This window comes from Malaclemys terrapin, chromosome 16 (genome assembly GCF_027887155.1).
Source record: "Malaclemys terrapin pileata isolate rMalTer1 chromosome 16, rMalTer1.hap1, whole genome shotgun sequence".
In the NCBI taxonomy this organism is placed as follows: domain Eukaryota; kingdom Metazoa; phylum Chordata; order Testudines; family Emydidae; genus Malaclemys; species Malaclemys terrapin.
The window spans coordinates 6,536,118-6,560,241 of NC_071520.1; the positions used below are offsets into that span (position 1 = coordinate 6,536,118).

The following is a 24,124-nucleotide window of genomic DNA, read 5'->3' on the forward strand; positions in this document are numbered from 1 at the left end:
CAGCCTCCATCTCCTCTCTTCCCCTGCTTCCACACCCAACTTCTCCTCCGCTCTCTCCTCTCCCTGCAGGACTGACCCCCACCCCAGCTAGCATGGCAGAGCTGTTGAGTGCCAGGTGCTGCCCTCTGACCATTGTGCCTCACAGCTGGAGGGGGGTGGAGGGGAAGCAGGGGCTGCTGGAGTTGCTTGTGCCAGCCTCGCTCTCCCTTGGCAACTGGGCTAAGAGAAGAAAAGCTCGGCAGGAAACCTGCCCTGAGCCAGGGGCTGAGAGCGTGGAGCCCCCTCCTTCTGCCGGGAGATGCCGGCCCAGGCCAGCGAAGAAGGAGACAAGCGATGTCATTTCCTAAGGGACCCTGCACTAAATGGCTTAGATAAATATTTGCCCCTGGCCCTGGGCTGGTCCAAAGGTTTTCCCTCGGACTTCAGCAGGAGCAGGTTGGGAGTCAGTTCTCTGAGCTGTCACACACTTTTGACCTCTTAGTCCCTAGGGATCTGTCCAAGCTCTGTGGGCGGGGAGGGGAAGTTAAGGTAGTCTGTGCCTCACGGAGAAATAAACCAGACAGTAGGAAGCGGCTGTGAACTTTAATGGTGATGTTTAGTGTATGATCAGGGAAACTAAGCATTTTTTAATGCGGGCAAAACAACATATTTGCCCCTAGCTTCACTGGCAGAAATGACTGATCTGTTTTAGCTGAAACTTAAAAAAAATCAGCTTGTGGCAAACACCTGGTGTGGAAAATGTCATTTAAGTTTGGCGAGTTGTAAGCAACTGAAAACAGGGGCTTACAATGGAACGTGTTGGGCAACCTTAACTATAGGTGGTGTTGTGCTGCCTATGATAATAATGCGCAAGCGTTGACGAAGGACATTAATGATTGTGGGGGTGATAGGCGCTTACTTTTATTTTTCCTTGGGGGTGCTCCGCCCTTGCTCCGCCCCCTCCCCAAGGCCCTGCCCTCACTCCGCCCCCGAGGCCCTGCCCTCGTTCTACCTCTTCCTGCCATCGCTCAGCCCCCTCCCTGAGACCCCCGCCTGTCCCCCGCTCGCTGCTCTCCACCCTTCCCAAGCTTCTCCCCCAGCCACCGAACACTTGGGGCTGGTGGATGCCGTTATTTTCTTCCATGGGTGCTTCAGCCCCAGAGCACCCATGGAATCGGCACCCATGGTGGGTGGTATTCCTGCCTGAGAGGTGGAGGAGCATGGCTGATTGTAGTGCTAGCCACAGTGACAAATGTAAAAGCAAAACAAAGCCCCAATAAGGGTATCTCAGAGGCAACAGAAAGTCATTGCTGGCCTGAGCAGAGAGACAGTGTGAATAAGATGGAATGGCCCAGCTACATCAGAGTAGTTTGGGTTTCTTGGATTTCTCTTTCTTGCCGTAATGTGGCTTGGTATCCGGGTATCGGCTCATGGGTTCTCCCGGGGGGTGGGGGTGGGGCTCGTGCCCAGGGCGGTAATGCTGCAGGGGAGCAGTAACTCTTTGTTGTCCATGATGTCCGATGGATCTCTTCAGAAAGACAAGGGCATAACCCCTGTCATCTGGCCTGATCCAGTGAACAGGGGTCAGGCCTCACGCTGCACAGCATGGTGGCAGTGTTTGAGTGCACAGGCATGGTCCCACCTCTGTCTACCTCATGGCTTTGAGACACCTTGGGTGCTCATACCCCGAAAGAAGATAGTCTTGTGGTTTAGGCGCAGGGCTCGATGCCAGAAAATGTGGTCCCAGCTCTGCCCTACAGTTCTAGAGCCGTCTCGGGCAAGTTGTGATACCGCATGGTGCCTCAGTTTCCCTATTTGTTACATGGCGATAATGATACTCTGGAGTCTCACTGGAGTTGTTGTGAGACTTCGCTTATTAATGGCTGCAAAGTGCTTTGAGTTCCTCCCACAGGAATTGCTAAGTGTGAGCAATAAAACCACTGGCATCAACTCCAGGGAGGCCGTGGGGCTTGAACCCCTAGAAAAAACAGGGGGAAAGACTTAGCTGTAATACAACATATAATACTTGCTGGTTGAGGCCCCCTCAGCAGCACTGTCCAACTATCTCATTACCTGGGGACCATCTCTGGCTCAGGGTTGGGTGGCTCACAGAGACCTTTGGCAACAAAAATGATTAGGGGGCTGGAGCACATGCCTTACGAGGAGAGGCTGAGGGAACTGGGGTTATTTAGTCTGCAGATGAGAAGAATGAGGGGGGATTTGATAGCAGCCTTCAACTACCTGAAAGGGGGTTCCAAAGAGGATGGATATAGACTCATCTCAGTGGTAGCAGATGACAGAACAAGGAGCAATGGTCTCAAGTTGCAGTAGGGGAGGTTTAGGGTGGATATTAGGAAAAAAACTTTTTCACTAGAAGGGTGGTGAAGCCCTGGAATGGGTTACCTAGGGAGGTGGTGGAATCTCCTTCCTTAGAGGTTTTTAAGGTCAGGGCTGACGAAGCCCTGGCTGGGATGATTTAATTGGGGATTGGTCCTGCTTTGAGCAGGGGTTGGTCTAGATAATCTCCTGAGGTCCCTTCCAACCCTGATATTCTATGATTCTATTTGGGGGCAGGGGGAAGATCTCCTCAGAGTCCATGGTCACCTGGATGCCTTCCAAACTAGCCACAATGTAGTGGGGTGTAGTGGCCTCCCTGGCAAAAAATCCGGTGCCCTGTAGTAAGCAAATGTCCTGGGAGGTCTCATTTTGTCTCTAGTGTTTTTATAATTCTGCCTCAACTCCCCGGCTGTGGCCTGGTACAGGGTCCGTCCCTGCATTTGTGCTTGTAGCTGCTCGTAGAGCTTGGCATTTCGGTGACTCCTGTTCAGATGTAACCGTGCAGAAGCACAGGGCACGGTCACTATCATGTACTCTGGGTATGGGAACCAGCCAAGAGCTGGAATCTCAAAGGTGTGTGCCAGGATTTTAAAAAGGAGGTGACATCTGGTCAAGATGAGCAGAGGAGGGCACCCGGGTAAAGGGAGAGGCTGTTTCAGGTGTGAAGCAATGCAGTATGGGATAGCAGGGGGAGGCCTGCCTGAAGCTGTATAGTTTATCCAAAATAGGGGTGGGTTCACAGGAACCGTAGCCTGGTACAACTCATTCTGAAATAGCATTCTGCTGCCTTTCAAAGCAGATTGATTAAAGCGGGCCAAGACTCCAGATAAATTGAAAACAGCACTTTGTGTGTGGCTGCGAGGCAGTTTATGCTGAGTAAACTAAAGTTACCATGGAAAAACTTCCCCGCGTAGACAAGCCCCTACACAACACTTGATTTGTTACACATACATGAACACAGGTGCTGACACACATGTATTTGCACATATTAACATATATGTGCTGACATACACATGCATATTCATCCATGCACAAATGATCACACACATATGTATCCACACACATGCATATGGGCCCTGATGTGCTTGCAAACATAAACACATACACAGTCATGTAAATATGTATGCACACAAATTTATACATACATATATGTACACACACAGATGATGGTATAAATATATGGATACACACACGAACAAAAGGCGCATTCATGCATATGCACACATACAACCACCAGCTTGCACTCTGTGGATGCCCACACATGCACTACCTACCTATACACATGCACACACATGTGCACACAAGTAACATATATGCACATGCACATGTATGCACACAAATGCACAAGCATCTTTTACTTTATAAGAAGATGGACGGTTCGTGTGCATGTCCGATCAGTCTGAAAATCTTAACGTTCTGTTTGAGGTATGTGACGACGACAGGCCAAAACCACAAGTACTCTGGCTGCAAAGATAATGACCACTCCCGTCCTTTGCAGCTCAGGAAATCAGGATGCACCCAGCCTGATGCACTGGGCCTGATTATAAAACGCAGCTCTTGTAGAGTCCAAGTACACTACAGTGCAGACTGAAGCATTATTGTGCAAACAACTAACCTGCACCTAGACCCTAGCTATACTGTATATCATCCCTCCCTCCCTGCTTCAGCCCTGCCCCTCCAACTGTCAGTCAGACCCTGCTGCCGCGCTGAGCTTGTGTAGGGTTACCATACGTCCGGATTTTCCCGGACATGTCCGGCTTTTTGGGCTCCAAATCCCCGTCCGGGGGGAAATCCCAAAAAGCCGGACATGTCCGGGAAAATCGGACATGCGGTCGGCGGCTCGGGTGCCGGGCCGGGGGCTCGGGGGCTCAGCCGGCGGTGCTCGGGGGGGCCCGGTGCCGGGCCGGGGGTTCGGGGGGCCTGGCCGGCAGTGCCGGGCCGGGGGCTCAGCCGGCGGTGCTCGGGGGGGCCCGGGGCCGGGCCGGGGGGCTCGGCCGGCGGCTCGGGTGCCGGGTGCCGGGCCGGGGGCTCGGCCGGCGGTGCTCGGGGGGGCCGGGTGCCGGGCCGGGGGCTCGGGTGCCGGGCCGGGCCGGGGGCTCGGCCGGCGGTGCTCGGGGAGGCCCGGGGCCGGGCCGGGGGCTCGGGGGGCCTGGCCGGCAGTGCCGGGCCGGGCCGGGGGCTCGGCTGGCGGTGCTCGGGGGGGCCGGGTGCCGGGCCGGGGGCTCGGGTGCCGGGCCGGGCCGGGGGCTCGGCCGGCGGTGCTCGGGGGGGCCGGGCCGGGGGGCTCGGCCGGCGGCTCGGGTGCCGGGTGCCGGGCCGGGTGCTGGGCCGGGGGCTCGGCCGGCGGTGCTCGGGGGGGCCGGGTGCCGGGCCGGGGGCTCGGGTGCCGGGCCGGGCCGGGGGGCTCGGCCGGCGGCTCGGGTGCCGGGTCGGGTGCCGGCGGTGCTCGGGGTGGCCGGGTGCCGGGCCGGGTGCTGGGCCGGGGGCTCGGCCGGCGGTGCTCGGGGGGGCCCGGTGCCGGGCCCGGCCGGGGACTCGGGTGCCGGGTCGGGGGCTCGGCCGGCGGTGCCGGGCCGGGGACTCGGGTGCCGGGTCGGGGGCTCGGCCGGCGGTGCCGGGCCGGGCCGGGGGCTCGGGGGACGGGCTGGGGACCTGCGGTGCCGGGGGTGGGCCGCGCCTCCTCCCCCCCCACACACCCCCCCCCTTACCTGCTTCAGGCTTCCCGCGACTCAAATGTTCGCGGGAAGCAGGGGAGGGGGCGGAGACTTTGGGGAGGGGGCGGGGTTGGGGCGGGCGCGGGGGCGGGGCTGGGGCCCCTTTAAAGTGTCCTCCTTTCGGAGGCACTAAATATGGTAACCCTAAGCTTGTGTGATGCTCTTGTTTTTTTCACGCTTCACAAAGCAGAGCAGGGTCTGTGTCTTTGGCTGCTGAGCTGATGCCCTCAACTTGCCCATTGTTGGGAATGCCCGCAGCTGGGGGCCTGGAAGTGGATTTAGGGACCCTGTAGCTTGGCAGCATTCAGAGCTAAATTTCCAAACCTCAGTCCTTAAGCGGCACCAGCAAATGATGCATCTGCTTGTGCATTTTGCCGAGCAACTCTATGTTAGCTGGCATGGCTACGTGTGGCTTTTGCATGTACGTTTGCACGTGTGCATGCGTGCACAAGCGTTTCCCTGCATTTTGCATGTGCGCACAAATGCAGGTTTTGCGCACCAAGTTCTCTGGCATGCGCACGTCCGTGGGGTTTGCACACGTGGCTCTCTCTTTGCCCTCGTGAATGCACGTGCACCACACCCTGGTTATGGATTTTAGTTTATTTATGTGCAGCCAAACATTCCAGAGATATCTGTTGGGAGGCACCTGCTCAGTTCCTGAACATATTGGGAAGTGCATCCCACTATCTAAATAGTCCCATGGTATGTTAATAGAACAACAGCTGGACAGCAGGAAGGATGGAGACGCAGCCGTGAAGGGGTTAAAGTTCCTAGAATTGTTGAGGAAATTCTTTGGAGCTGCATGGCTGTTTGGTGCATGCCTGGCAAAGCAGCTAGGCTCACAGGGGCATGAGGACCAGAAAATACTGTGATACCCTGACAGGGAATGCCATCTATTTATTAATGGAGCAAAATAATCCGGTTGCAATTGTCTGTCACTGCTGCACGATGCCATGATGTTTGCTTACTCATATGGCGATTTTGCATCATGATGCTGTGAAGATGAATCCTAGTTTAGTGTCACAAGCTCCAAACTAAACCCAGAGTTTTATGAACTTTCTGGCAATGCCTGGCTTGCAGGAATTAGGCCAGACTGTGGAAATCAGGAGTGGCCCTTGGATTGCAGGGGGACAGTTACACAGACCACACATGGCTGCTGAGGGATTGTCAAACTGAAATCTGGTTAATTTCACAAAATGAGTTCAAAGTAGTTTCTGGTGCTACATCTGCCCCCAAAGCATCCCTTCCTCTGTGCTAATTTATAGCCATATTTTTCTGTGGTTTCCCTCTCCCTTGCTGCTGCAGGAAAGACCCAAACAGGCGGAGAAACGGAGGGTGATATTTTTCAAAAGCACCTAAGCGACTTAGGAGATGAAATCCCATTTTCAAAAATGACTTGGGCATTTGTTTTTATAATGTATTACTTGCAATGATAGGATCCGAAGTCTCCCTGAAAGTCCTGAGGGCCAGATTTTTAGGTATTTAGGCACCAAAAGATCCCGATCAGTGCCTAGTGGATAGTCCAAAGCAGCTGGTGCCAAACTCCCATTGATTTCAATGCTTTAAAAAAACTCCCTTAGGTGCCTATCTGCATCTTTAGGTGCCTGGTGACGCTGTACGGAATATGTGCAACACATTATGATATTATTAGGACCAATATTATAAAACTGCAATGAATCGTGCTAGATATGCCATGTAAGGTATCTATAAAGATGTTATGATTTGCCAAGTATGATCATCTTGTTTGTATCACTTTTGTTATAGCTATGTAGGGTATATCTGTATTTCCAAACTTGTGCTGTGTTTCTGGGTGATACCCCCAGACAGATTGGCATCAGCACTGCCTAGCCTGTTCGATGGCCCATCAAGGGTCATCAACTATACAATTGATCCTGTGACATTACGCCCCATATTGTTCATAGAAATACTGTTATGGTATGAATATGGCATGACTAAGAAACGTTTTATGCAAGATGGGTCATGTGAGGTATCATTGGAAAGGTTATGATTTACTGGATATGATTATCCTATTTGTATACATGTATCATTTCTGTATCTGAAGTTAGGAATATGGACTATGTAGCAATTACACAAGTGCTTGCACCTGGGGAACGCTCACCGGATAGTAGACAATCAGCCTGGGTGGGCCATTAGGAAGGGCAATAGGACTTTGAAGATACTAATCTCCCACCTTCCTGGGATGCTGTTTTGACACTGCAGGGTCATGTGATCATGTCACCTAGTACAGGAAGCCATCTTGATCTGCTGGTATTTTTCCATTGGAAGGGGGTGAGCGTCAAACTGGGAAACAAAGGATTCCCACCATATGTAACTCCTATTTAAGGCTGGGGAGTGAGTTAATCTTGGGTCTTCTCCACTGCCTCCCCGCCCAAGAAGAAAGACTGATGAAAACACCTGAAGAAACAAAGGAACTAAGCTGGGGGTGGCAGGGGCTGAGCCCAGGCGAGAAAGGTCTTGTCTGTGAAAGGAATTCCTGGAGAGTTAAGCTGCAGACAGTGCAGTTTACCGTCAAGAAACTCTGCAACCTGCACAAAACAACACTTAGGGTGAGAATTTGCTTCTATTACCCAGTTAATTTAGTGTATTAAGCTTAAGTTGCGTGTTTGTTTTATTTGCTCCATGATCTGCTTTGATCTGTTGCTATCTCTTATAATCACTTGAAATTTATCCTTTGTAGTTAATAAACTTGTTTGTTTTCTAAAACCCAGTTTGTGGCAAAAAGCTGTGAGTATCTTCCTCCACATTGAAGGAGGGAGCAAATTTCACGAGCTGACGCTGTATAGATCGCTACACAGCGCCAGACAATATCATTTTGGGTTTGCATTCCAGAGAGTGTGTGTACTTGAGTGCAGGGCAATCCCTGAGCTGAGTCTTCCTACACAGAGCTGATTGCGGACTCTGTGATTCTACAGCTGGGTGTGTCCCTCCTGTGGGTGTGGGCAGCAGAACATGGTGAGGGAGCCCGGCTGGTGGAACCCCAGTACAGCAGGTAGCAAAGACCCATTGAGAGAAGGCAAGGCGTGGAGGGGCAGGCCTATGGACAGCACTCTAAGGCTTTTCCATGCCGTGTGCTGTGAAGCTTGTGTTTGGGAGGACACAGGAAGTACAAGCCACATTGGCAAAGGATATAAAAAGGCGGCTGCATCATCTCCATTTTGTCTTCATTTCTGCTTCTTACCTCTGGAGGAACTTTTCTACAAACTGAAGCTCTGAACAAAGGACTGCATGACCCATCCCAGCTGTGGATGTGTTCAGAGAGACTTTCAAGCCAGCAAACTTGATACTGCTAAGAGCCTGATCTATGCTCTTTGTAGTCTCTGTATGTATCTAAGTGCTTTGTCATTTAACAGCTCTTTTCTTGTTCTTTCTTCTCTAGACCCTAAAGGATTGGCTGGCAGTGTGGTATTTTGGGTAAGATCCAACCTAATATTGACGGCCCTTTGGGGTTCAGAAGAACACTTTGTATTCAAATAACTTCTCACTGTACTGGACCTAGGTGCTGACTGGGAACCAGAGAACTGGAATGCAATAAAGGGGGCTGTGTGGTTTCTTTTTCCTTTTTTTTTTTTTGCTTCTTGATAACCAGCATGGGGGGATCAGAACCACAATTGGTTGGTGAGTTTAACTTCAGTGTTAACCACCAGTTTTGGGAGAATCTGCTCTCCTTTTCGCAGCCTGCCCTGACCTTGGCGTTTTCAGTGAGGGCTGCCCCACGCACACCGGGTTACACACCTAATAACATGGAAAATGTGGTCCCTAATCACTTGTGGAAATGGGGCTTTGTCAGCTTAGTCACTTAGGTGCTTTGGAAAATGTTACCCTGACTAAACAGTGAAACTGACAGCATGCAAAACACCAAGTAAATAGACTGGAGAATCGAGTGTAATCTGTTGTTCTTCTCTAATCTTGTCCAGTTCTGTCTTAGTCGGTGATGTTTGCAACAAGAGCCCATGAAACATTGTCTGGACAGAAGTGGGCTCGTCAAGATGCCAGGGTCTCTTTAATGTAACTCTCATGCACTCCGTTTCCCCGCCTCCATTTCTTAAACTTTGCTCCGCTGGTTGCAGTTTGGAATCACTGGCTCCTCCCCATCTGCATGCGTGGGGAAGGGCATCGCCTTTCGGGCCTGTGGCAAGGAGGCAAGAGATCCCAGCCAGAATCAAGGTAAGTATTCCAAATACGAAGCAGATGGCAGGCCTGTCACTGCAACCCAACTGACAGGCAAAGCTGCTGAGGACATCGCTAAGAGGGCTGGGGAGAGTTGAGGCCCGGGAGCCAATCCTGTCCTTGCATGCAGGGGGTGTGTCTCACTCGAAAGGGATTTGCTAAGGACATAGCCTTGTTCTTTTAGGGAGATAATATTTTCAGTTTAGGCCGAGATTATCTGTTTATACCCGTTAACCCTTGAATGAGTCTGACGCACTTCCCTAGGTGCATGTAGGCCGTGCATATGTGCCGGGATCACACTCCGCGTCAGTAAATAATAAATGAGTGAGTGAACTCTGTCCTCTTTCTTCAGCCCTCGGGCTGGTCAAGCCTTTGACAACTGGTCAAAGATTCTGATCTCAAGACTTCCCCGTTTCTGACCGCAGCTGCCCTCGATCCCTGGGTGACGTCGGCTGAAGCCGTGTGGCTAGCAATGGCCATCTTTTAGCTTTCACAGGAGTGTGCGCTCTGAAGCAAACTGCCTGGGGACTATGAATGGGTCAGGAGAAGGGATCCAGCGTGGATTCAGACAGGCCCAGAGCCTCACAGAGATTTAGGCATCTACCTACCTTTGAGGATTGGGGCCCAAGAATCTTCAAAAGGGAATGGCAGGGACAGAGGGGTGGGGATTTGGTGCCCTGTTCTGCAGCAGTGCTGTCACCCTCAGCAACATGTTTAATAACTCCGGTGACGGGCTAGATAGCCAGACAGATTTCTGATTCTCAAGGTGCATCGGAGGGGCTTGCTTGAGGTCCAACTCTCCGTTATAATAATGCCCCCGGTGCCCTCTTGGCAGCATAAGGGGGCAAGGAATGAAACACCCCCTTGTGCAGAGGTTCTCCTGCGTTTGATGTGGAACTAGCGTGAGAGCTCTGCAATGACCCTACTTCCAGCTCCTGCCATAGAGGGCATGTTAGAGACAGAAAGGGAGCATGGCTGACGTGCACTGTACTATTCTCTGCTCCCGCAGGGGGCAAATCCTAAATCAGAGCAGCTCTGAGGTGGCTCTAACTTACACCAGCGACTGGACAGGGTCCGGTAGAACCCCCAGAAACATGGATGGTTAAAGGATCCACAAAGATGGTTAAAATCTCTTTCCTCCCCGCCCCATTCCTGCCCGCAGAGTAGGCACGAACTGACTGAGCTTCAGGCCCCCAGTGTCTAACAGAGAGCAGCTGGCTAGCGATGAACCAGATGAAGGTGCCAGGAGAACTTGCAGAGATTGTAGCAGCGCCCATGGTTGACAGGGTGTGTCTATCACTTGTCTCCGCGGTTTGGCACTTTGTTCCATCCCCAGCTACTGCTGGATTCCCAGTTTGCGGCTGCTGAGATGCGTGTTTCCTATTATCTGCACTTCGCCCAGAGGTTGAGTCCTTTCCTTCGGCCGGGGGAGCTCACCACGCTTAGTCATCCCTAGCTTTTGTTCCTTCCTGTCTCCATCATTGCCAGGGGTTCTTTGCGAGGCTGCACATCAGGACCACTGGGAAATTGCTGCTAGCACAGAACACAGTAGCTGCGGTTAGCGGGGCCTCGTGCAGGGATCCCACGACACCCACCCTCTGAGATCTGCTGAGTGATTTCTGGGGCAAGCCTAAAGTACTAGGTCTGATCCTTAAGGCCCTAAATGCCCCAGCTGTTGGAGAGATCTCCCTGGCCGGTAGTGAGGCAGTTTGTCTCAGTGGAAGTGAGCTGGGCACCCGGGTGTGCTCTGTGCAGGATGCTTGGATCTGGAAAGAACGCGGGCCTGATCCTCTGCTGGGGTAAATCAGCGTAGCACAATGGAAGTCAATGGAGCTCTGCTGATTTATAATAGCCAAATGTCTGGTCCCACGTGGGTAAAGAAAGCCAAGAAAGAACTTATTGACTATTGATGTCAATGCCGTTATCCAGAAGAACTGCAATAAATAATTGTTAAATGTTCTTTTTTCCCCCAAAAGAGAAGAATTTTATTTTACATTTTACATGGTAATAAGCAGACTAGTGTCCAGGTGTCACCACTGTCCTCTACTGAATGATATCAAAATTGCGTAACTGTGTGTCATATGTCCTATACTGCTTTCGCGAAAGAAGAGTCTCTTGAATTTTAGCTCAAGTGGGAAGAGGTTTTGCTTCTGGAGCAAGAATATCTGGGTTCTGTTAATTACTAGGCAAATGGCAGACAATTTCTTAAGCAGTTTGTTCATGACATTTTCCAAAAAAAAAAAAAAAAAAAAAATTAGCAGCCAAAGCCATGCAAAATCACCAAAGGCCATGTTGTTACAGTGATAGCAATTTGGCTCAAGTACAGAGTCTCTTTTTCACTCAAAATAGCTCACTCTTGGCCTTTTTGGAAAAAAAAGGGGGGGGATTTCAACTTGGCAATGAACTGCAAAAATGTTCCAATTTCAAGCCATTCAGATGTCCTTGCAAATAGCTTGCAAGGCATATCCTTCCCTTGGAGCGAGCTCCTGCAACTCTAACCCATGTAAAGAGATCCTCTCATCGGCCTTGACTTTTACTTTTCCCTGGGGGTGCTCCGAGACCCTGCCCCCACTGCACCCCTTCCTCGAAGGCCCTGCCCTTGCTCCGCCTCTTCCCGCCCCCTCCCCTCAGGCCCCCGCCCGCTGCTCACTGTCTACACCCCCCCCCCAAGCACCTCCTGCCAGCCACCCAACAGCTGATTGGCGGCCCTGCCGAACAACTGTGACTGGTGGGTGCTGAGCACCCACTGTTTTTTTTTTCGTGGGTGCTTGAGCCCAGGAGCACCCATGGAGTCGGCACCTATGGACCCTCTGAAGAATGGAACAACACCTCTGTGCAAGGACAAAGCCCTTGTATTGTGGTAATAGTCATTTTGCACCTACCTACTTGGTTCCCTGGGCAAAGCAGATTTTGACCTCTTAGGTTTTCCCTGCACCCTTATGCATGCGTGGCATGAAAGGCTGGATTCCTTCACTACGCCAGTGCAAATCCAGGGTAGTTCCAGGGCCGTCCTTACCCATACGCAAACTACGCAGCTGCATAGGGCACTAGGAAATTTGGGGCATCAATTTGCAACTGCGTGCTGCTCCAGCGGCCAGCCCGATCCCCTGGCCGGCTGAGCTGGCCAGGAAAGCTGCCCCCCCACCCCGCTCTGCCCCCCTCTTCCCCTGAGCTATGTCCCGGGGGATTGCAGCAGGGGTCGGGCCCGACCCTGCACTCATCGGGCGGTGGGAAGTGGAGTGACCCAGCCCCAGCGGGCTTCGCTCCACCGGCTCCCAGCTGCGCCGCCGGTGAGTGCTGGAGGCGGTTCCCCCTGCCCCCCAAGTCCCACAGCTGGGAGCCAGGGAAGCAGAGCGGAGTGGGCTGGAACTGGGTCACTCCACTTCCCGCCACCCTGTGAGTGCGGGGTCGGGCCCACCCTGCACTCACCGGGTGGCGGGAAGTGGAGCGAGCTGGCCCCAACCCGCTCCACTCTCCCAGTTCGTGCTGGGGGGCAGTTTCCCCCCTGCCCCCCAAGCCTGCTCCTACCCCCCACAGACCTTGGGTGCAGCCCCCCTCCCCCCGCGGAGGCCTGGGGCCATCCCCTCTCCCACGGAGGCCTGGGGCCAGCCTGCTTTCACGGGGGGGGGGGGGCTGCGTAGGGCACCACAATGTCTAGGGCTGGCCCATCCATTAACTTCCAATCAGTGGAAATGCTCCAGATTTAACTGAGAGTAGGATTTGGCCTCTGGTATCTCTTGCCTTGTCTCATTGCCTTGGGACATGCCTTGTCTGTACTTTAGGTGTTTCCGTTGACACGGATGGCAGCCCTGTTGGACAGAGATGGGAGAGGGTTCCACATCCTCACTCCTGTGCTGGAAAGCACGGCCCTGTCCAAGGCTGCAGGCACCAGGGTCTACATGAAACTGGAGAATGTCCAACCTACCGGCTCGTTCAAGATTCGGGGGATTGGCTACTTCTGTCAGGAGGTGAGCCCAGCACTGGGACGTTAGCCCTTGCTCTTCTGATGTTTTGAGGCGCTTGGTGACTGACACAATGTGCCGTGAGTATGCCCAGAAGACGGCTGTGTGCCTTTTTGTGTGTGGATAGGGTGGTGCAAAATGCATTGGTGTGTGCCTAGCGGTGCAGAATGCACTAGTGTGGGGAGGGGGGGTTGCAAAACACACTTGTATGTGCTTGCAAAATGGTGCGGAAACATTAGTGTGTATGTGTGTGCAGCATGGGTGCAATATACACTGCTGTGTGTATGTGGTGGTGCAGACAACGTGTGTGTACATGGCACAGAATGCATTCGGGTGTGGGTGTGTGGTCCGAATTGTATTCCTGACGTTGCAGTATTATAGCTGTAATTGTATCGCTAATTTTACCTCCGAACTGTGTTGGCTGATGTACAGGCCCAGCCCTGAGAAGTGAGTTACCTGAATTCCAAGCTCTACTTTCTCTTTCAGGCTGCCAAGAAGGGCTGCAAACATTTTGTTTGTTCGACAGGTAAATTTACTTTGAACTATTTCTTCTGCCTTGGGATATTTAGCAAGACAGGGCCGTTCTGCTCCATCACCTGATCCCTGGGGAGGTGACCCAGGCGTTCCCTGGGGTACTGATGCAGATTTCTTTAAAGCACAGGGGAAGTGGGACGTCAGCTCTCACCCTGCCACGGCCCAGATGAGGGCATCCGGCCTTTCAAATCCAGGCCAGAAGACACATCTGGGACTCAGCCAGGAACCCAAGGAGAGGGAAGCGGTGTGAAATGATGCAGTGGATCATTTCTGGGCATAATGTTTGTGTCTCGACGCAGTCTCATGACTCAGCGTTTCTAGCCTCAGCAGTAAACCGAGAGCAGTCGGTCTGGGGTTACAGAGGGACAGAGAAACGACTAGTCATCTGAGGGGTGGAAAGCCGGACGTTCACCCTCTCAGCCGCGCTAGCCACCACGCTCCCTGCACTCGAGTTCAGTCTGACTGCAGGATATGGGGGGGGGGGAGGGGGGGGTATGGGGGCTTGGCCTGTATCGGTCGGTCCGTATTACACTGCGCCTGGCATGAGTTTGCTCATTCCAAAGTCCAGTGAGTCTGTAAATCCACGAGGGGAAATAGCCCCAAAGAGGCTGCGGGTTATTCTATGCTGTGTGTCGGCGAACAGATCTTACAATCCTGTTCTCCCTTTGACTACCGGCCTGGTCTCTGCCCGGGAGAACGGGTTCCTGTCACTGAAGAGGGCTGGGGATTAGATCCCACTCCAGGTTGACACATCAAAGCTCTTTTATTTGAATCGCTTGGTCCAGATTCTGTCGCAGGCTGGAGCCAATGCGCTGGTGCCGCTCACTGCGCGTTTCTGTACCCGCCTGGGGTGCCTGTCCCCACACGCCCGCTTCCAGCTCTGCCCCTGAAGCCAGCAGGGGGCAGCGATTGATGCTGCGATCTTTGTGTCAAGGGAGCAGCATGGGTTCTCATGCTGTGATTTAGGGTTCCCTACATGGTAGGGGGGAGCTTGACTCCAAATAGCCCTCATCCATGCGTGGACCCAGATGTGGAGACCTGGGTCTGTTTCTGATTCATCGAGTAGGGCCCGAATCCAGAGGCCGCTGGATCATTGTTCCGTTGCCACGCTGGGGGGTCCCCAAGCCCCCACTGTTCTTCACTGACCCCTGTCTCCTTGTCCCTACAGGGGGGAATGCTGGCTTCGCCACGGCCTACGCTGCCAGGAAGCTGGGGGTCCCCGCCACCATCATAGTGCCAACGAGCACCCCCCGGGCCACAGTGCAGAAGTTGGAAGAGCAGGGGGTGGAGGTGGAGGTCTTTGGGAAGGTATCTGTTGTCACGGATGCCCAGGGTCTGGTCTGTGCCGCAGCCTGTAACCGGTCCCTTGGGAGTGACCCCTGTAGCAGGCCGGACCCCAAGGACCACAGGGCAGGTCCATGGAGTCAATGACACCGAAACTGGGCCTTCGGGCACCAGCAATCTCTGTCTCTCTCCGTGGCTCCCTGCAGCCGGTGCAGCTGAGCCAGACTCGGCGGGAGGCTTGTATCAGTCCCTTTGGGGCGCCCTGCTCCCAGGGAGTATTTGCAGCGACAGCCTTTCCCAGACCCGGTAACAATGTCTTAGTCCCACGGCCTCCATTGATTTGGGTTGGTTCTGGCCAGTCCTCAGCGACCTCGTCGCATCATCCCAGAGAGCCACGTGATGCTAACCCACAGGTGGGCAAACTATGGCCCGCGGGACTGTCCTGCTTGGCCCTTGAGCTCATGGTCAGGGCGGCTAGCCCCCAGCCCCTCCTCTGCTGTCCCCCCTCCCCCACAGCCTTTGGCCTGCCACTTCTGCCGCTCTGAGCCGCATGGTAAGGGAGTGGGGGGTTGGATAAGGGGCAGAGGGCTCTGGGGGGGCAGTCAGGGGACAGGGAGCAGGGGGCGGTTGGATGGGGTGGGGCTGTCAGGGGACGGGGCATGTGGGGGAGTGTTGGATAGGTGTGGTCCCGGGGGGCCTGTCAGGGGGCGGGGGTGTGGATAGGGGTTGGGGCAATCGGGGACAGGGCGCGGGTGGATGTCCCAGGGAGCAGTTAGGGGCAGGGGGTCCCGGGAGGGGGCAGTCAGGGGACAAGGAGCGGGGGGGTTGGATAGGGGTGGGGTCCCCGGGGGGCAGTTAGGGGCAGGGGGTACCGGGAGGGGGCAGTCAGGGACAAGGAGTGGGGGGATTGGATGGGTCGGGAGTTCTGAGGGGGGCAGTCAGGGGGTGGAAAGTGGGAGGGGGCAGATGGGGGCGGGGAACAGGGGAGGTTGGATAGGCGTGGGAGTCCCGGGGGGCCTGTCAGGGGGCGGGAGTGAGGATAGGTGTCAGGGGACAGGGATCGGGGGGGGGTTGGATAGGGGGTGGAGTCCCAGGGGGCAGTTAGGGTGGGGTGGTCCCAGAAAGGGGCAGTCAGGGGACAAGGAGCAGGGGGGTTGGATGGGTCAGGGGTTCTGAGGGGGGCAGTCAGGGGGCAGGAAGTGGGAGGGTTGGATGGGGGCGGGGGCCAGGATGTTTGGGGAGGCACAGCCTTCCCTACCCAGCCCTCCATACAGTTTTTCAATCCCAATGTGGTCCTCGGGCCAAAAAATTTGCCCACCCCTGCGCTAATCCCTCGTGTCTCCCGGTCTGCCCACCAGCAGCTGAACCCCTCTGCACTCACTGCCTAGCAATCCCAAAGTGACGGGGAGAGTCATATGGATAGTTCATAAAAACAGGACAGAAAAGTCCCACACTGGTCACGCCTGTGCCCTGGGAACAGGGGAAAACAGCGCCCGGCAAACCCCTGCAGAATGGCAGTGGGTATAAAACTGTGCACCAGTGGGGTTCTGGGATAGTGCCGTCTGGCGCAGAACCTCCCCAGCTCCAGCTCCGTGTTTTTACTCTGCCAGGCGTTTAACTTGCCGTACGTTGCTAATGGGTAGCTGGGAGCGAGGTGTATCCGGGTGAATTCCATTTATCTGAATGGCCTGGCGGGGATCTGACACCCTTGGATAACAGGGTGTTCGGACCAACAGAAGCCCGCAACTCTCTCCTGCGGCTGCTCCCCCTCTCCCTGCTTCCTGCATCCCTGCTGGGTTGTGGGGAGGACACAGGCCATTAGAAGAATTGAAATTCAGATAAACAGATGTTACCCGTGTACTGAGGTGACAAAAGGGGCCGAATTCCAGCCTCGTTCACCCGCGGGCACCCAACCCAGTGCAATCACGGGGAACAGGGCTGAACGCCAGACCTGGCCGGGTGTGTCGCATGCACACAAACGTGCCCACAGAGCTGCAGGCCTGATTCTCCTCGCACACACAGGCACAACCAAACACATAGAGGCACCCGCTAAAGTCACTGGGCCCGATTCTCTTCTTCCCCCAGTTTTCCATCAGTGTAACTCCATTGCATTGAACAGGACCTGCCAGGAGAGGGTAACCAGGACCTGGTGCATAGCCTCCCCTGACCAGCCAGGCCCCGTTGTGCTTGGCGCTGCACATACATATCAAGGAAAGACAGTCTCTGCCCCACACAGTATTCAGTCGTGGTGGGCAGGCCGTTCCTAGCCAGCCAGGGGAGCGAGGGCTGGCTGCAGCTGGCAGCGGCAGGTAGGTCATGGGTCCTTCCCTGCATCATTGTGTCGGCAGGTCTGGGACGATGCCCACGTCCAAGCCCTGGCGTTAGCGGAGACCGAAGGCTGGGTCAGCGTCCATCCCTTCGACCATCCTTTGATCTGGTGAGAGGTTGGGGCTTTGGCCCTTATACCGTTCCTTGCTCTTCAGGCCTGGGGCCTCGCCACACCCACCCCTGCCCCCGCTCCCTGGGGCCTTGCCACCCCCCCACCCTCAATTTCTGTGTCTTCCTCTTTCTTCCTTTTACAAAGCAAATGCCCTGCTCACGGTTGGGGCTGCTGTTAGTGTAATCAGGCTGTAGAGGGTTTGCCCTGTGTTGCTTTGGGGCTTGTGTGTTCCCTCTCCCACTGCCCGGTTTCTCCATCAGCTCCCAGGGGGTTCTTGCCGATCGGCCCCAGTGTGACTGACCTCGGGCTGCGGTGGGATCCACGTGGTAAGATGAGCCAGGCAGGGTGCACAAGAGGTGGCGCAGGAGGGAGAGAACTACAGGAGGTTGCCGGGTTCTCCATGTCCCAGCTGCTCCCGGTGGACTCTGTGTGTAGTGGGCGTGTGGGTGGGTCAAGCCCTTTAGACTGAGCTGGCAAGGGATGGTCACAGCCCAGCTCCGGAGCAAAGAGCGGCCCATCAGACCAGATCTCCGCGCGCTGGGGCAGCTGTCGGGTCAGGAGGGTTGTCTTTGAATTCTGCCAGCTGGGGGTTTCCAAGGGGAATTTGCTGGGCCTGTCCTGCCGGTCATCCCAGTGTCTCTCTGTGCCTGAGCAGTGGGAGAAAGTGACCCGGTAGGTCCTGATTGAGGAAGATGCTGAAGCAGGTGTGCAACTTCAGCACGAGTTGAGGGGCTAGCGTGCGGGAACGGGGCTCAAGGGGCTTCCCTGTTCCGAGCACCCACCCTGCCTCTGACAGGCTTCAGGGAGGCGAGAGTCCCCCCCCGAAATCACTCCAGCAGCCTTGTCCGCAAACAACCAGTCCGAGTGCCCCTCCGGCCTCAGTCACTGGCCCAGGTGCCCCTTGCCCTTGGGCTCTGGCCCATTCCTGCAGGGCTGTGCACGCTCCTAATGGTCACACGCAGCCAGGCTGATCTGCCCGTCCTCGAGTCAGATCCTGGGGCAGCGCCGCGTGGTCTCGTCTCCGATGCCACCCAATCCAGGAGGAGGGCAGGAGCAGGAAGCCGGGGCAGGGGTTTCCTGCCAGCTCGGGGGCAGAGAGCAGGCCACGTGAGGCTGGCATGGCAGAGCGGAGGCGGGCAGCGCTGTAGCGATGTCAGACTTGATAGGTAGGGTGTGGCTAAGCCCTGAAATCCTGCCACTGCTCTGAGGGGGAGCCTCAGGAGAGGAGACATTTGGGGAACCCCTCGACCCCCCGGGTTGTGCTTGTGCATCTATCCATCCCTCCTCTCATGGTCCCAAGCCCCCTCCTCACCTCTCCTGACTTCTGCTACCTCCAAGATTCTTGCTGCCACCTGGCCCAGGTGGCAGCATGTGCCCTGACCAGCTCCGTGGGGAACTGCAACTATGTCTGCGTGGGACTAGGGGGCTGCCCAGCCATTGTCCAAGCCCGGCACGGCAGGGACGCGTCACACCGAAGTGCCGTTGGTTGGTGTCTCACAGCCGGTTTGCTGTCTCCACCCCTGTTCCCATAGGCAAGGCCATGCCAGCATGGTCAGGGAGCTGAAGGATTTGCTAGGCCACAAGCCGGGAGCCATCGTCCTGGCGGTGGGCGGTGGAGGGCTGCTGGCTGGAGTGGTGGCCGGCCTGCAGGACGTGGGCTGGCAGGATGTACCCATCGTTGCTGTGGAAACCAAAGGAGCTGACAGCTTCAATGCAGCGCTCAGGGCTGGGAGATTGGTCACCCTGCCGGAGATAACCAGGTGAGTGCGGAGACAAGAGGGGAATTGATTGCAAAGGGGGCTCTGCAGGGGGTGGCGGTGGGGGGGGGGCTCAGAGGGGGTGCGGGCAGGGGATGGGGGATCTGCAGGGGGTGCGGGGAGGGGAGGCGGGATCTGAGGATATTATTATTATTTTATTTTATTGCCTTGCAACAGCATGTTGAGGCCTTGGCTGTTGCGCTAGGGGCTGTACAAACTCGTTACAATGACAGGGAAGGGAAATGGCAGGCGCATGCGATGTACAAGCGGGTGGGTGGGGAAGGGAGCAAGTGGGACCAATAGCAGTCGAGCTAGTGCTTCAGAAGAGGCGCGGCCCTTACCCAATGTGGTGGGGGAGGGGCTGTCACCTCAATTCCCCCCCCCCCACCCCGCACCTCTTGGCTGATGCCCCTCGCTCACTCTCCTGTGGGGAGTTTGCAGCTGGTATCAGCTGCCGGACTGACAGCTCTGGAGGCTGGAATCCTCTGCTTGGCTTTCAAATAGGAAATTCAAGGGCCGGCTTCCCTTTTCCACACCCCTGCTTTGCTGAATCACAGGCCTGGTTTCGTTGGGAACCTGCCTGGTTCCCTGCCAGCTTGCCTGGCTGGATGCTGCGGTGCTCCGCCATGCAGGCTGCCCTGGGGCTGGAGACACCCTGGGATTCCAGGGTCTGCAGCTCTGGGGCAGCCCTGCCATTCTAGGCGAGCCGAGTCCCACCCTCCCTCTGTGAATGATATTCCCACCCTGAACTCCCTTGATTTATGAATGCCAGCAGCCAGCCAGGGACTGCGCTCCCTGTCTGGAAGTTCAAGACAGAAAAAGCCAGAAATCAGGACAGATCTGATCTCTGTCCAGGGCCCAACTTAAGAATCATAGACTCCTAGAATCTCAGGGTTGGAAGGGACCTCAGGAGGTCATCTAGTCCAACCTCCTGCTCAGAGCAGGACCAATCCTCAACTAAATCATCCCAGCCAGGGCTTCATCAGGCCTGACCTTAAAAACCTCTAAGGAAGGAGATTCCACCACCTCCCTAGGTAACCCATTCCAGTGCTTCACCGCCCTCCTAGTGAAAAAGTTTTTCCTAATATCCAATCTAAACCTCCCCCACTGCAACTTGAGACCGTTACTCCCTGTTCTGTCATCTGCTACCACTGAGAACAGTCTAGATCCATCCTCTTTGGAACCCCCCTTCAGGTAGTTGAAAGCAAATCCCCCCTCATTTTTCTCTTCTGCAGACTAAACAATCCCAGTTCCCTCAGCCTCTCCTCATAAGTCATGTGCTCCAGACCCCTAATCATTTTTGTTGCCCTCCGCTGGACTCTTTCCAATTTTTCCACATCCTTCTTGTAGTGTGGGGCCCAAAACTGGACACAGTACTCCAGATGAGGCCTCGCCAATGTCGAATAGAGGGGAATGATCACGTCCCTCGATCTGCTGGCAATGCCCCTACTTATACAGTCCAAAAGCCGTTAGCCTTCTTGGCAACAAGAGCACACTGTCGACTCATATCCAGCTTCTCGTCCACTGTGACCCCTAGGTCCTTTTCTGCAGAACTGCTGCCTAGTCACTCGGTCCCTAGTCTGTAACAGTGCATGGGATTCTTCCATCCTAAGTGCAGGACTCTGCACTTGTCCTTGTTGAACCTCATCAGATTTCTTTTGGCCCAATCCTCTAATTATTGATAATTCCAATTCCCTTCAAGAGAGAATCTCAGAGATGTCCCTGGGCTATAGTCCCTGGCTTGTACACAGATCAGTGTGTTGTACATGTCAAAACGTTAAGGAGGTGCTAGGATAGACACTTAAAACCACAACCCACAATGTTCCCTTGGTTTTTAAAAGTGGCCAGTAGAAGACAAGAAGTCCTCACTCTCTGGGCCTGGTGTGGCCTCTCAGGTACTCATTTGGCCAGAAACCCGCTAAGAAGAGTTGGAAGCAGGGTGTTTTCCCAGGGATCTGAAGCCGAAATGAGCAAAGGGGATACTGGGGCTGTTTCCTGAACTCCCGTAAGAGTTTATCTGCCATGAATTTTGTCCATGAGGATCCGATTGAACTGCCAGTCAGATAGTCATCTGAGCCTTCCTTCTTAGGGCTGGGGTTCCCAGAGCAGCGTGAGCCTGTTAGGACAGGAAGGCTGGGCCAGTGGTTTGGGTGTAGCCTCAGGCTGGGGAGACAGAGGGTCTGTTCCCTCCTTTGCTGTAGACTTTGTGTGACCACGAGCAAATCTCTTAGCCTCTGTGTGCCTCAGTTCCCCACCTGGACAATGGGGATAAGAGTATTGCCCAGGGCTGGTGTGAAGACAGATCCATTGAAGCTCATGAGGTGCTCGGACACTACAATGGAGAGACTGTGGAAATAGCTTTGATAGCTAAGAGCCCAACTCTGCAGGCTCCTTTGGGAATCCCAGCCTTGGACTTCAAAGGCCACCTGTGAGTCACCATCCCTTGCTCTGGATGAAATGAGTGGACAGTGTTCTGGTTTGCTGCAGTCAGGGCGATACAGTCAGGTCCTGTCTAGGGTGCAACTTGTAACAAGCTCTGGAGAACACCACATTGAAAGGTTTTCATAGGTGGGACATAGAGTGGGCTGCTGGTCATGCTCTGGGTCTGCAGCAGGATGCAAATATTGCAGAGCTCCAGCGCCTTCCACCTCTAGGGGCCCTGGGTTCAGATCCAGCCTGAGTCAGTAATGACTGCGAGTTCTTACTCTATCTGTTGACTCTTTGGTGGCCCTTGTGTGCAATGACTGGCAGCCTCAGTCCAGGGCTCCACATCACCAAAACCCAGCAACACTGTTGGCCACCTTGGGGGCAATCCCAGCAGAGAGGCAAAAGGCTGGATGGGCCACGGAGACCAAACTCCCGCCTTGTAATGGTTTCCTCCTACTCAAGGCTGAAGCTCATTGGTGGGGCTCACAGCTGTCCCATGCTGTGTCTGGTCAATGGCATTCCTCAAGGGGCTGCCAGCCTAGAACCCTGCACCACCACAAAGTCCTAGCTGCAGAGATGAAGGGGTGAATTTCTCCCCACCCTCTGGCCTGGGCTGAATTTCCCAGCTTGGAGCGCTAATGGGGGCTCTCTCTTTCGCTATCCATTTCCCAGCGTGGCCAAATGCTTAGGAGCCAAGACGGTGTCTGCCCGGGCACTGGAGTGTGCCAGCGAATGCCAGGTCATCTCCCAGCTGGTGGAGGACGTGGAAGCAGTTCAAGCCGTAGAGCTGTTCCTGGGTAAGTTCTACAGACGCTGGGTGCTGATGCTGCTCTCTGGCTGACTACGGCGAGCCAACAGCACCACCTAACGCCTATCAGAGGGGCTTCATGCTCCGAGTTCTCCCTTTTGGGTAAGGAAATTGTTGACCCTTGATTCTGCCAATTCTCTGTGGAATAGGAACGTAGGTTTAGTTACCATTTTTCTGCAAACGGGGACTGGGGAAATCGGCTCCAGGGATCAGAGACACTGGCAGACCCATCTATGTTACAGTTACGGCTGTGCCATGCAATTATGGCCCAGCTGTGACCCAAATGAATCCTAATAAGTGTATATTTGGTTTCACCCGAGTAGAGGGGTCCAACTGTGCTACAGCCAATAAAGGACTTGTGCCATAGGCCTGAAGAAAGTAAGCGCAGAGACGGGCTTCCTCAACTGGCCTGGAGCACAATGTAATGGTAGGGAATTTGAACATTAGTGGACAGATCAAGCGTGTCGCATATGCAGTATAGTATATATAGTCTCCAATTAGTGCCAATGGTCATTCCTCCCTCTAGTGGCTTCCCCCTGTGAGGATAACAGCCTACTGCCAGTGTATAGCGGAGTTCCTCCTTTATGGGGGGAGGGATAGCTCAGTGTTTTGAGCATTGACCTGCTTAAACCCAGGGTTGTGAGTTCAATCCTTGAGGGGGCCATTTGGGGATCTGGGGCAAAAATCTGTCTGGGGATTGGTCCTGCTTTGAGCTGGGGGTTGGACTAGATGACCTCCTGAGGTCCTTCCCACCCCTGATATTCTGTGATTCTTTCTCCTTCCTGCCTGCATTGCCCAGATGATGAGCGGATGCTGGTCCAGCCTGCCTGTGGAGCCCCTCTGGCCTTACTCTACACGGGTCGTGTTCAACAGCTGCAGCGGGAAGGGCACTTGAACCCAGACCTGGACTCCATTGTCATCATTGTGTGCGGAGGAAGCAGCATCCAAATGGCTGGGCTCCAGGCTCTGAAAACCCAGCTGGGCATGAAATGACTGCAGATGCCGACCCCAGGAGGGCTCACGGGGCAGGGGCGCATGGGATCCCATGCAGACACGAATAAATCATATTGTGGGGTTATTGTAAGTGGAATCTAATGGAATTCAAACCAGTTTATAGAATAAATACCAAGCTACTCTGGGATCTTGAGCTCACTACTGCTGGGTGTGGGTGTGGCTGCTTGCTCTGCGCGTCCTGGGTAGGAATGAAGGAGGAGTCCGCTGAGCAACCTTGGTTCTCTATGAGCTGTGGCAGTCGGTGCCATTTGGGAAGGTACTTTAGGGCACTCACTGGAGCTCGGCAAGTTGTGGATTGTGACTATCCATCACTGTGGTTTTAACCCATCATTCTCAGTGTGAATCGTTCACAGCTGACCCTGATTTCTGTTATTCACAGGGGTTTATTTGCTGAATAATTCTCAGACAGTGGGGCAAAATGTTCATGTCAGCTCTTTGTTATTTGTGATTGGTCACCAGTCATAATAGAGTTGTTTCTGCTTCCTGCTTGGATGACTGAAACTTGTCTGGCTAGCAAATAAAGGAAAGTGAATGATGGATTCTGCATAGCCCTATTCACAGGCCAAACGCTCCGATGAATAAATATTTGTGCTAAAAATCTGTGAAACCCTTCTGGCTTCATGATCATTTTCATGAATACTCAACAGTTGCCTGCACACTAGGGAGAAAGGAAGTCTTTG

The 24,124-nt window shown here is 54.4% G+C and overlaps 1 protein-coding gene across 2 annotated transcripts in view; it reads left to right on the forward strand.

Moving 5' to 3' along the window:
• Positions 1–23,981, forward strand: part of SDSL (serine dehydratase like) — a 28,191-nt gene extending 4,210 nt beyond the window's left edge. Inside the window, exons 1-8 of one of the 2 annotated variants that reach the window (XM_054006737.1) lie at positions 9,110–9,215; positions 13,001–13,186; positions 13,667–13,706; positions 14,883–15,022; positions 17,347–17,435; positions 18,971–19,198; positions 22,295–22,419; positions 23,230–23,981. In XM_054006737.1, coding sequence (XP_053862712.1) covers positions 13,019–13,186; positions 13,667–13,706; positions 14,883–15,022; positions 17,347–17,435; positions 18,971–19,198; positions 22,295–22,419; positions 23,230–23,423 — 984 coding nt within the window. In that variant the 5' untranslated portion in view covers positions 9,110–9,215; positions 13,001–13,018 and the 3' untranslated portion in view covers positions 23,424–23,981. Of the gene's footprint in view, positions 1–9,109; positions 9,216–13,000; positions 13,187–13,666; positions 13,707–14,882; positions 15,023–17,346; positions 17,436–18,970; positions 19,199–22,294; positions 22,420–23,229 lie in introns of those variants that run through there. The other variant, XM_054006738.1, reaches the window with a different exon arrangement.
• Positions 23,982–24,124: the final 143 nt, after the last annotated feature.